This window comes from Lontra canadensis, unplaced genomic scaffold, assembly GCF_010015895.1.
Source record: "Lontra canadensis isolate GAN:19392208 unplaced genomic scaffold, GSC_riverotter_1.0 scaffold215, whole genome shotgun sequence".
Lineage (NCBI taxonomy): Eukaryota > Metazoa > Chordata > Mammalia > Carnivora > Mustelidae > Lontra > Lontra canadensis.
The window spans coordinates 285,052-299,090 of NW_022631209.1; the positions used below are offsets into that span (position 1 = coordinate 285,052).

At 38.5% G+C, this 14,039-nt stretch overlaps 1 protein-coding gene across 1 annotated transcript in view; it reads left to right on the forward strand.

The window, feature by feature from the left end:
- Positions 1-14,039, forward strand: part of MYO3A (myosin IIIA) — a 231,609-nt gene that overhangs the window by 126,619 nt on the left and 90,951 nt on the right. The window contains exons 18-19 of the mRNA XM_032848954.1: positions 5,963-6,089; positions 10,456-10,666. Of these exons, the coding sequence (XP_032704845.1) occupies positions 5,963-6,089; positions 10,456-10,666 (338 nt within the window). The remainder of the gene's footprint in view (positions 1-5,962; positions 6,090-10,455; positions 10,667-14,039) is intronic.

Sequence of the window (14,039 nt, forward strand, 5' to 3'; positions counted from 1 at the left end):
GCAGGCAGAGAGAGAGGAGGAAGCAGGCTCCCTGTTGTGCAGAAAGCCTGATGCGTGGCTCGATCCCAGGACCCTGAGATCATGACCTGAGCTGAAGGCAGAGGCTTAGCCCACTGAGCTACCCAGGTGCCCCCAGAGTCATATGTCTGAAGTCCAAAATGAAAATGCCTTTTTCCCCTTTAATTTTGCTTACATTTCTTATGATTCTCTAAAATAACAACCGAATACATTTTCTTTGGACTATGAGTTATCACATTCGGTGGTGTCAGTGTTTTGGATTTTCGCCAATCTAAGAGGTATGCTGTGGTATCCCCTGGTGTTTTTAAATTCTTTTTTTTTTTTTAAAGATTTTATTTATTTATTTGACAGACAGAGATTACAGGTGGGCAGAGAGGCAGGCAGGGGATGGGGGAAGCAGGCTCCCTGCTGAATAGAGAACCCGATGCAGGGCTCGATCCCAGGACCCTGGGATCATGACCTGAGCCAAAGGCAGAGGCTTTAACCCACTGAGCCATCCAGGCACCCCTACCCTTGTGTTCTTAATTTGTGTTTTCCTGATGACACATGATCTAGAACATCTTTCATATACTTGTTTTACATCTGTATATCTTCTTTGGTGCGGTGTCTGTTAAGGTCCTTAACTCTTTTTTTTTAATTTTTTATTTATTTATTTTTTTACTGTTAAGTTTTTTTTTTTTTTTAAGATTTTATTTATTTATTTGTCAAAGAGAGAGAGAGAGAGAGAGAGCACAGGCAGACAGAGTGGCAAAGGGAAAAGCAGGCTCCCTGTTGAGCAAGGAGCCGGATGTGGGACTCGATTCCAGGACACCAGGATCATGACCTGAGCCGAAGGCAGCCGCTTAACCAACTGAGCCACCCAGGCGTCCGTTACTGTTGAGTTTTTAAAAAATCTTTGTATGTTTTGGATAACAGTCCTTTCCCAGGTGTACCTTTTGCAAATATTTTCTTCCAATCTGGAGCTTGTCTTCTCATTCTCTTGACACATCTTTTGTTTGAATTTGTGCATCTAACAGTGTTTCTATAAGAATAGAAACAACATTCAGTAACTTTGTTCACTTAACTCATAAAGAGAACCTTAAGTTGTCCTAAACCGACATCATTAAGTTCTTTAAATCCCTGAAACCAGATAAAAATTTAGTGCATCTCAGTCTTTCAAATATTCTGAATGACGACACAGCAGTCTTACAAAGAATGATAAGGACTTTCTAAACTTCCTGATCATTTAACTAAATCTTCCTAAACACTTAAATTTATTAGCCCTGAAAATATAATAATTCAAAATTACTAATGTAGTAGATCAAGTTATCTTATACATTTGAAAATAATTTGCAATCAAATTATGTTATGCTTTTCAAATTAAAATTATAAGTGTACTATCAAGTAAGTATTTACATTCAAGTCACAAAAGTAATTGTCTTACTACGTCTTTGATATTTCTTACTATGTCTTTGATATTTCCCTTAAGCGTTTTAAACAGTTAAGGATAAACACGTTGCTTATGCCACGGCTATATATCTTATTCATTAATGCAACAAAAAAGCATTGATACTATATTTCTTTGCTGGGGCTGCCATAACAGTGTACCACAGACTGGGTGACTTAAACAACAGAAATGTATTTCCTCACAGTTCTAGAGCTGAGAAGTTTGAGACAAGGTTGGTTTCTTCTAAGGGCTGTGAGGGACGATCCATGCCTCTTCCCTACTTTCTGGTGATTCCCTGGCAATCCTTAGTGATTCTCGGACTGCAGATGCCTCACCTTGATTTCTGTCTTCTTCTTCACATGGCAGAGGGCGCCTGGGTGGCTCAGTCAGTAGAACATGTGATTCTTGATCTCAGGGTTATGAGGGTTATGAGTTTGAGCCCCACATTGGGTGTAGAGATGACTTAAAAATAAAAATCTTAAAAAAAAAAAAGTTCTTCACGTGACATTCTCCATGGGAAGAGTTCTCCTGCTCTCACCATGTGATCCAGCAATCAAGGACCTTGGTATTTACCCAAAGGAATTGAAAACGTATGTCCACACAAAAACCTGTGCACTAATGTTTATAGAAGCTTTATTCCTGATCGCCAAAACTTGAAGTAATTGCGATGTCAAGTTCAGTGGGTGAATGGATAAATAAATTATGGTACATCCCAATAATGGGATATTATTCAGCACTAAAAAGAACTGGGCTCAGGGCACCTGGGTGGCTTAGTGGGTTAAAGCCTCTGTCTTCAGCTCAGGTCATGATCCCAGGGTCCTGGGATCAAGCCCCACATCGGGCTCTCTGCTCAGTGGGGAGCCTGCTTCCTCCTTTCTCTCTGCCTGCTTGTAATCTCTGTCTGTCAAATAAATAAATAAAATCTTTAAAAAAAAAAAAAAAAGAACTGGGCTATCAAGCCATGAAAAGACATGGAGGAACCTTAAATACACATTACTGGATGGAAGAAGCCAATCTGAAAAGGCTGTATACTGTAGGATCCCAACTATATGACATTCTGGAAAAGGCAAAACCATGGAGACAGTAAAAGACCAGTGGTGGTTAGAGATTGTGAGAAAGAGAGATAAGCAGGCAGAGCACAGAGAACTTTTGGGGTAATGGAATTTCTCTAATGGTAGAAATGTGTCATAATACCTTTGTAAAAACCCAGAGAATGTACAAAACCAATAGTGAACGCTAACATAAACTGTGGACTTTGAGTGATAATGATGTGTCAGTGTGGTTCATTGATTATGACATATGTATCGCTCTAATGCAGGATATTGATAATGGAGGAAGCTGTGTGTGTGGAGCCAGGGGGACAGGGGCTACATAGGAACTATGCACTTCCACTCAGTTTTGTTGTGAACCGAAAACTACTCTAAAAATAAAGCCTATTAATTTTTTTAAAACTATAATAAAATACAGAAAGTAGACATGACCCATATAGAAATTCAGTATAGGAAATGATCCATGCCCTTTGGTTCTAGGAACATGTAAAGTACTTGAGAGCAGAAATTATTCTTATTTCTCGGTATATACCCAGTATCTCCCATAATGATTAATAAATAGTCAAAAGAAGACGGATGAATGAATGAATGGGTAGGTGGATGACTGAATAAGAGGGGTAGGACAGTAAACTTCTGGAAGAGGGAGAGTCCTTTTAACAGAATTCTTTTGCCTTGGGCAGATTAACTTGGCGTAGAGAGGAAAGTGACCTTGCCCACACACATAGTTTTGGTTTGCTGTCTGCCTAGCAGACCAGCCTAGTGTACAAGCACAGAGAGCAGAAATGTCCAGAGCAGCAGTGGAAGAGGCTCAAGCCTGATGCATCAGAACCATGAAGGTCTGACTCTCTAGCAAACCAGAACTGTGTTTGTCCTTGCAAATATAGCAAAAGCAACAGCAGTCCTGCTCCCTCAAGGACCGACAGAGCTGTACAGCAGGAGGTAGAGTGGGTAGAAGGGATTGTGAGTGTTTTCCAGACTCTGCAGAGCACTTGGAGAGCACACTTTTCCTGCAAGCCACTCATCCTCCGTGGGAAGGTATAGCACATTCAATGGGCTAGGAGTCAGGATTCAAAACTCAGCTCATTCAAAGCCCATGGAAAGTTGTTAGATTGCCTCGGTAGTTTTATATGGGAAAGTGTTCTTTTGCTTATTATTGTTAACCATCAAACAAAAATTGTTTTGAATTCCTTAGGGTGACCAACATCAGAGATGATTAGTCTTTGTACCATGAATAACCCAAGTGCTTGGTCAAGGTCATACCTATACCTGAGGTCAGGCCCTTTTGAGCCCCATCAAGCTAGCTGTCAAGCCAAACTGAGCCAGGGCCCTGATTTTTTGCCTCCAACTTTAATCCAAATGGATACTGCAATTATAGGATATCAAGGAGAGCCCCAGCCTGGGAGGATTACTCAACCCTTCTCAGCAGCTGAATAAGAATTGTATGTCCATCGATTCAGCATGTGATTCTCTATTGTGGATCTCTAAACACTGTTCAAATATGACTTTAGAATGGACGCATCTGAACTTTCCAGTCCCTAATTCACAAATACACACAGTGTCGGAGTGTCGAAGGAACATAGTTTTCAACAACCTATTTATGAAGTATTCCTGGTGTAGATTATCCACAAGGTCTGTCGTTGCCTCGTGAGAACTAGAGCAGGATGTCAGAGGTTCTGTATAACTCTCCACGTGCCACTGAAGCCCACGCTGGCTGGTTCTTTACAAGTTATGCATTTTACAAATGGAAATTCCTTACCAAGAGAATTTTCTTAGAAAATTGATTCACACCAGCCCATCAGCATATTTACTGCTCTACTCCCAAAATATGCCCCAGTCCGTCTTCTGCTTTCCATCTCTGCCACTGTCCTAGTCCAAGCCACCACCTCTCCCTAGCCTCCTGCCCATTCTACTTTTCCATCTGCCTCCAATCCGTTCATTTCCACATCCTGGCAGAGTCATGTTTCAAATATCACAGCTGCCTACTTTGGAATCTCTAGTGGCTCTCCATGGCCCTTTGAATGAAACTCACACCCTTTCTCGTGGCACAGAGGGCCTGGCTGGTCTTGTCCAAGCTCACCATCGTGGCCCCTATCACACCCACATCCCTGCCCCTTACTCGCTGTCCTCCAGCCCCACTCTGGCCTTCTTTCTGCAAAGCAGGCTCTTGTCCTTGCTGTCCCCTCTGCCTGGAACAGTCTGATTCCAGTTCTTTCCTGGCCGATTCCCTTGTCATCCAGGTCTCTGCTTCCCAAAGGACTGCCTTCTCTAACCTCCCCACCTCAAAAGGCCCTCCCTGCCCTCCCCAGTCACTCTCACTCCTCTACATTTTATTTCCTTCACAGCCCATTTAGTTACTGAAAATGTCATGTTCATCTCTTTGTTTGTTTTCTTAATGTCGGCCTTCTCATTGCCTGAACACCCCAAGGAAACAAATGTCTTCGTCATGCCTCTGCTGAAACCCCTGTGACTAGAGCAGGCCTGGCATAAAGTATATGTTGCACCAGATAAGTGAGAACACAGATAGTCGAAGATATGTCTGTACAGTCATTCAATAAATATATTTATTTTAATGTTTATATATTCATTTAATCTGTACTCATATATATGTTATATATGAATGAATAAATATCCCTGAAGATTTTTTTTTTCATATAGTTTTCATGATAGTTTTTTCATTTTTTCATGATAGTTTTTATCATGAATTGGGATGTTGGAGCAGATGGGATAATCATTTCTGATAAGTGTAGGAGCTGAGTTAGAATCAAGGCAGCAACATAAGACAACAAAGGATTTTGTCTCTTTCCTATACTTTACCACACCTTGAACATAGTTGGAATGACAACTACAATGACCATAGGCAAAATGCCTCCAGTGCCTCCAAGAAGAGTTGTGGGTGTGGGTGTGTTTCTGATGTATTTTGATGTACCTTATTTAAAAGGGTTTTACCACTATAAACTCTAAACTGTTGTCCAAAGTTTTCATGCCTAAACTTAAATCACACATATCCTTTGATTTGGGTGCTGGGCTCTTTGGATTTCTCTTTCCTCACTCTCATTTATCCACACATATAATGTCACTTTTAAGAATGCCTCAAGGGAAAGGAGCATCTGGACAGGACCACATTAAGTTCTGAAGTTCAGTTTCACGTAGATAGATTGATCTGTGGCCTAAGGAATTCAATTATTTCTACTTCCTCCTAGGGGAACTCCTCGTTTCTATTTTTTACTGGTATTTGCATTCATAAAATATTTTTTTAGCACTCACTGGCAAAAAGGCACCATGCCCACCTCTCATACTAAAATGACTAAGGAGACTGAGCCTACGTGGGTCTCAGAGGCTGACATCATCCTCTGCAGAATGACCTTGTGCTGGAGCCTTGGGATTCTTGCCCGCTCTGTCCCCAGCCATCGCCACCGCCTTGCTGTCCTCCAGGGGAGGGTGATGCTAACATTTGTATGGTATGTTTCAGCAACTTGGAAGTATATACAGTATACTGGCTGCAATCTTGAATGTTGGCAACATTGAGTTTTCTTCCGTGGCAACTGAACACCAGATTGACAAGAGCCACATTTCCAATCATGCAGCTCTGGAGAACTGTGAGTGTTACTATCTTCTGCTCAAAACTGAACTCTTGAAAAACGCCTAATGGAATACTGTAAGTGTCTCATAAAGATAATCTCAGGCAGTTGTACTTATCTGGAATCCTAAAAAAGAATACTCCAATTCAATTTGCATAAAATGAAGTTTTTAAAGGCCAATATTTGAAACAGATCTTCATGCCTACAAATTAACTGATTATTGTAGAGAACTCTTCTCAAGACTAGGCTTTCCTATTTTAGGAGCTATTGATGTTTCACTGTAAAAACAGAAAATATCACTAAAATTTAGTAAACTGATCTGAAAAGAGTAAAAGCTATTATTTTATAGATTTAGCATCTGTACCACTTTATAAGTAATAAAGACTTGTATATTTATTTTCATACTGGGTGGTTTTTATACTCACTCACCCTGGGTTGACTGATTTTACAATCATTTTCTTTTTATTTTTTTTTAAAGATTTTTTTAATTTATCTGACTGAGAGAGATCACAAGTAGGCAGAGAGGTAGGCAGAGAGAGAGAGGGGGAAGAAGGCTCTCAGCTGAGCAGAGAGCCCAATGCAGGGCTGGATCCCAGGACCCTGAGATCATGACCTGAGCCGAAGGCAGAGTCTTAACCCACTGAGCCACCCAGGCCCCCTGTGATCATTTTCTATATAAGAAAAGTGCATCATGGTATTTGCTTCAAATCAACATTTTTCTCTAACTAGCAAAGTTTGATGAATTATTCCAATAACTTAAGTTTTCCCATTGATCTTGTGGTGACATAGCTTTTTTATTTACAATATACACTTTTTTATTTTTAATATGGTCATAAGCCCCCATAGTTCCAGATTTTTTAGACATTTCATTCATAACTTAAGGAATTATGATATAAATTTTTATTTATATGTATTTTTTCTGATTTATACTTAATGAGGAACAGAATGAGATGTTTTAGGGTAATTTCAGGGGACAAGATGCCAGGCATCCTGGCCTGAACCTGTCCCCAGATCCCTATCATCTCCCTCTCACTGTGTCTCTGGGACCAGCTTGGTAATACAGCAGGACTGAGTTTGGCATATAATGATTGGCATGGCCCTGGGAACCTGCTCTGATTTTTCATATATAAATAAAGTCAATTGGCACAGAAGGTTTTAGACTGATATTTATTGATTGATTTTCTGAGCCATAGAGCTCCTTCCAGCCCACAAAAATCTGGGCCTTCTTTTAGCCAATGTGCTGCAGGTTGCTTAAATCCCAGGCTGACCTTTCGTTCTGTAAATCTAGTAGTTTTTGGCATCTGTGAGCCAGTAGCTCCGAGCTGATCTGTAGCTCCCAGCAGTTCTCAGTTATCAGAAGTGGAAGGGAAAAAGAAAAAACTCCAATGATGGATTCAAATCTCACCACTGATTATAATTAGAAAAGTTATCAGCAGTGAATAGAATTTTTTACAATAGAGCTGTGTTGTAGATATGCATATACTTGGAAACTACCAAACTGAGAAATGACTTTGATAAGTGAGAACCTTTTTCTGGATAGAAGAAGACAGTCAAATGGGTCACAGAAGGTTAGTATTAATGGGAATATAGTTAAAATTAATTAAAGTGCTTTCCGGAATAGCCATTCATGGAAAATAGAAATTTTGGCTGACTTACTTAAAATAGTTTGTAATTAAAGTTGCAAGGAATTATCTGCAAACCAAGGCCATGTTTCCTGATGGATTTATACGTGCATTGTTTCAATCAGGCATCTGTTCTGTCTGTTCTATAAATATCTCTCAAAACTAACCACTTCTCTTTATCTCCATTATCATCATTCTCACTGAAGACAAAATCACCTCTCACCTGAGCTAAGGGACCTCCCGATTGTCCCTTCACATCAACTCTTGAGCTTTTCCAGGCCATTCTCCACAATCATTCAGAAACCACTGAGTGCGTGTAGCAGTGGGTTCTCTCAGTGTCCCTCTCCCCCTCCTTGTACTTCCTCTCCCTCTTCTCCTTCTATCTTCCCACTTAAATTTCTTGATTAGTTTCCCATTCCTTCTGGATAAAGATGATCAAAACTAGAAGTCTGTCTTATGAGGTATTATACTTAGTAATATATTCCCAGGTAGAATGCTTGGCATATAGTAGACACTCAATAAATATACGTTGAATGAATGAACAATGTAGGAATAGAAATAGACATATTAATCAATGGGAGACACTATTCAGAAACAGATCCAGGTAGAATTGCTGGAAATGGCATTACAAAATCACTAGGGAATCAGTGCTGTAGGGACAGTGAACTGGCTAGCCATTTGAAGAGTCTGAATTCTTGTCATATACCATATACCAAAATAAATTCCAAACCTTTATCAATTTAAATACAAAAAATCATAAAAGCACAAGGCAAAGTACATGTATATAATTCTGAGATGAGAAAAGACTTGAAGGATTTTATGTGCAGAAAAGCAAAAGCAGAAAGGATTTTTTAATGGATATTTGACTACATAAAAATTAAAAACTTTCATACTAACAAAAGAAAAATAAATGAAATTACAATACAAGTGAAAAATGAGAGAAAATATTTCCAACACATATATAAGCAACATGTGTGAGCTATGAAGAACTCTTCTAAGCTGATTAGGAAAAGACAAATATATCAACGACAAAAGGCTGTTTATAAAATAAAACCACAAATCACTAATAAAAAATATGAAGAGAAGAAAGTATTTAGCTTCACTAGGAGTCAGTTAAAAACAAATTGAAAAACGAAGGCATTTTTTTCCTATCAAATTGGTTATTTTCAAAAAATAATAATCTGTGGTGTCCATGAAATTGCATTGAAATTACTGTTTTTTTACTTGTCTGATAATAATGTAATTGGTTCAGAGATTCTAAAGAGCAGCTAAATAGTATATATCAAAAGGCTTACATATGTTTATATACTCTGGACTAGTTGTTGAACTTAGGCACTTTATGCTAAGACAATAATACAAGAACCCAGCTTCATGCCCCAAATATTTATCCCAGCATTCTTTATAATTATGAACATATGGAAATGACCTAAACATCCAACAACTTAAAAATTGTTTATATATTATGACATAGAGCAGAATATTATATAACAAATTAAATCACTTATAAGCAATATTTAACAAAATGAGAAATGCTTAAGATATTTTATTAAGATGAAATGTATGTTCAGGATAACAGCAATAAGCATGCTTAAAGGAAAAAAATGCAGAATGTTAACTTCAAAGGTAAGATTTCTGCAGTGACTTTGTGTTACTTCCACAGTCTGAAAAAAATATTTTTTCAATTTTTTTAAGATTTTAAAATTTTATTTATTTGTCAGAGAGAGAGAGTACACAAGCAGGGGGAACTGCAGGCAGAGAAAAAAGCAGGCTGTCCACTGAGCAAGGAGCTCAATGTAGGACTCAATCCCAGGACCCTGGGCTCGTGACCCGAGCTGAAGCCAGATACTTAACCAACTGAGCCACCCAGGCATCCCTGAAAAAAAAAAAATTATTTAAGTAAAGTTCAATGATCCTAGTCACATAGCCAAGAAATAGCTTGTCCCAAATGCTAAAAGTAAGTTCAAAATGTAGAAAATAATTTGAAAGGAGAACCACTGATTTTAAAAAATAGTCTGTCATGTAATAGTTTGGGTTAAAGATGATTACTGTATTCAAAAATGAGTTTTCTCCACTGAATTTAAATATTATTTATTTAAAATTCCCTGTGATATTTATCATTAAATATAAATAAATGTTCCAGGCATCACATTTTAATAAACTTCAGCAATTAAAATGTATAACTGAGAAGTAGTATGATTAAATATATATATATACATATATATATATTTATGTACATATATATATATGTATGTCAAGATAAGGTTTATGCTTTTTTGGTTAAATATTGCAGAAGTTACATAAAATACATTTGTTTGGGTTTATCCCTAAAGTCTAAGTAATCTTCCAATTAATTTCTGCATTTTAAAAATATGTATGTAATGATGGGTATCGAAATTATTCCAAATCTATTCTTTATTTAAATGAATAATTTAAATTTTACATTATTTAACATAATTCAATGAAACTGTGTTTGGCATTACATAAACAACCACTGGCTGGTGCGAATGTTTTCCCTGCTGTCAGCCAGTTCGGTCTGGGTTGTGCTGTATAATACGGCAGCCTACATTTGACCAGTCAAGTAGAGAAAAATGATCAAGAAGACCCAGGACAACTACTGTATAGGAACTTATTTTTACATTATGAAGTCTTCCCACATTTATTTTATGTCATTGGAAGAAGGTAGACTGAGACGTTTTCATTCTATGGGAAGTGACTGCATGGCCGTGACTTTTTCTAACAGCACCTCTGTTTCTTTCTTCTAGCTGCTTCTCTGCTTTGCATTCAGGCAGATGAGCTCCAAGAAGCTCTCACCTCCCACTGTGTGGTCACTAGAGGAGAAACCATCATACGACCCAATACCGTAGAAAAAGCCACTGACGTCCGAGATGCCATGGCGAAAACTTTGTACGGGCGGCTCTTCAGTTGGATAGTCAATCATATCAACAGCTTACTGAAGCATGGCGCCTCACTAAGGTAAAATTCCTCAGGAGACATTTTTTCCCCAAATGTCACATGATGTTGATCTGTTTTCTAATTTACGGATTTGTATAGGAGTCCTTCTGAGGATGTTCCTAATGTTACCGTGTCATTATTAAAGTTCTCTTTCAATAGATCTGCTTTATTTCCTAGTAACACTTTATTTGGCCAAATAGCTATAAAATATTTAAAGTGCTGGAACATAAAATAGTAGCAACATGAGCAAATATAATAGAAAGTGAATTTTTCCTGTGACATCTTATCCATGTATATGTTCTTTTAATAAGAGAGTGTGTTGTGAAGTATAAACCATTTGATACTTGCATGAAATGTCATTTTAGCAGGGTTTTTTTTTCATGTTTTCTTTGTTCTAAGGGAACATATTAAATCTTGAAGACAAAGGAAAACTTTCTCTTTATATTTTAACTGTCACCATAACCCTGTAAGGGTAGGTCTTATGACCTGTAATGAAATTTGGTTCAGAAACACTCTAAATAAATAGTAAATGTTAGAAGCCGTATATGAACAATAATGTTATTTGACCATAAGTCTATGCCCTCATCTTAGAAATAAAGAATCACAGCCACCATTAACTGAATGCTGTCTGTGTCCCTACCAGGAGTTGTGCGTAGATCTAAGTCCCTACATTTACACCTAAAACTTTGTTCTGCCACAAATTATACAATCTGTAGAAATCTGTATACAAAAAAATAAGATAGCTGCCCACCCTAAGTTACCTTGCTCACATTTGCTTGCTAAGCATAAAAGACCATTTTATACACATTTCAGATGAGTAACTCACTCTCATGTTTCTGCTAAAATACGTACCACACCATAATATTATCCAAAACGCCTGAGAGACTGTCCATTATTCCTCCCTGTTCTCAACTCTGGATCCCTCAGAATTGCTTCTTGCCTCCCTGTAGCCTATCTGACTGGGTCTGCAAATCAAATCCAATTTGCCCATTAGGATTTAACGGTCAAGATAGTTTGTATGTTCATGTGTAGCCATCTGTAGGATGTCACACTTTCAAGTGAAAAATGGAAACATTTGAGAATTTTCAGTATTGGTATATTCCACAGACAGCCTCGCTGTGCTAGTTACCATCTGTACATCTGGCCCCTCATTGGTACCCGGAAGAGTACAACCCAAACAGGCGATCTGCTGAAAATTCGGCTAGAGCCTAGTCACTCCTTAGTCACTTTCCTTTCCCTACAATAAAGGAAGCTATCCAAATCTTAGATTTTTTTTTTAATTTTTTTTATTTTTTTTAATTTCTTTTCAGTGTAACAGTATTCATTGTTTTTGCACCACACCCAGTGCTCCATGCAATATGTGCCCTCCCTAATACCCACCACCTTGTTCCCCCAACCTCCCACCCCCTGCCCCTTCAAGACCTTCAGGTTGTTTTTCAGAGTCCATAGTCTCTCATGGTTCACCTCCCCTTCCAATTTCCCTCAACTCCCTTCTCCTCTCCATCTCCCCATGTCCCCCATGTTATTTGTTATGCTCCACAAATAAGTGAAACCATATGATAATTGACTCTTTCTGCTTGACTTATTTCACTCAGCATAATCTCTTCCAGTCCCATCCATGTTGCTACAAAAGTTGGGTATTCATCCTTTCTGATGGAGGCATAATACTCTATTGTATATATGGACCAGATCTTCCTTATCCATTCATCCGTTGAAGGGCATCTTGGTTCTTTCCACAGTTTGGCGACCGTTGCCATTGCTGCTATAAACATTGGGGTACAGATGGCCCTTCTTTTCACTACATCTGTATCTTTGGGGTAAATACCCAGTAGTGCGATTGCAGGGTCATAGGGAAGCTCTATTTTTAATTTCTTGAGGAATCTCCACACTGTTCTCCAAAGTGGCTGCACCAACTTGCATTCCCACCAACAGTGTAAGAGGGCTCCCCTTTCTCCACATCCCCTCCAACACAAGTTGTTTCCTGTCTTGCTAATTTTGGCCATTCTAACTGGTGTAAGGTGGTATCTCAATGTGGTTTTCATTTGAATCTCCCTGATGGCTAGTGATGATGAACATTTTTTCATGTGTCTGATAGCCATTTGGATGTCTTCATTGGAGAAGTGTCTGTTCAGATCTTCTGCCCATTTTTTAATTTTTTTACAGAATGTTTAAGAAACTAAAATAGGACCATTCAAATAGTTTAGTTCACTCTGGAAAGATTTACATTTAAGATTTCGAAGAGCCTGCATTCTGTGCCAGACTCTGCCGCTAACTTGTTGTGCAGCCCTGGGCAAGTCACTGCCTTTCTGTGCATCTGTCTTCTTCAGCCTGTTCAGTAAAGGCGTGGAATGACAAGTCAGTGGTCTTAATTGTTGGCAGGTAACTTGGAGCCTTTTAAGAATCTCTTGAAAACTACATTCTTCACTCCAAAATAAAAAATGGACACCTACCCACCAAAATATGGCACGTGATGGTGACTTCAGACCCTTGATGGCCATTAGCAGATCCCAGTTTAAGAATCCCTGAACAAGGTCAACTCCAAGGTCCTTCTGGTTCTAACACATTATTAGACAAGTTAAATATCTATCTCGGTGGGATCCTGTGGGACAACAGTTTTTTTAAAGAATGATAATTTTGACTAAACCAGCAAAAATTTATACTCACTCTTCATAAATAGTACTTGGATAGCTTTCCGTTAGTCCATCCCGTCACAGGGTCCTGGAGGTTCGCATTCTAAGTTCAGTCAGTTCTTCTAAATACAGATAATATATTTCACTTCTCAGCGTGCAGCTGACAACAATCATTTCCAAATCACTTCCTCACACAGCACCAAGAGTTAACCTAGGTTACGTAAATAGTGAATACAGAGAGATGTTTATACTCTCAATTTTTTTTCAAGTAGGCTCCACACTGGATTTGAACTCATGACCCTGAGATTAAGACCTGAGATAAAACCAAGAGTCTTGACGCTCAACCTGCAGAGCCACCCAGGCACCTCTAATTCTCTCCTTTTTAAATTGACATGAAAGTAACTTTGCAGTACATATATTTCTTGGGGGAGGGGTAAACTTTTGACCAAGTATCTAACTTTTAATGAACAGAGAGGAATTAATTATTATGGAGGAACAGGAAAAGCATGCATTTGGAATAGTTAATTATAAAATAGTTATTTAGGGTGCCTGGGTGGCTCAGTTGGTTAAGGATCTGCCTTTGGCTGAAGTCAAGATCCTGGAGTCCTGGGATTGCCCCAGGTCTGGCTCCCCGCTCAGCAGAGAGTCTGGCCCCTCACCCTGCTCATGCTCTCCCTCTCTCTCACTCTCTCTCAGATAAATAAAATCTTTTTAAAAAAAATAATAAAATAATATTTAACTGCATTTTAAAGTATTTGATTATA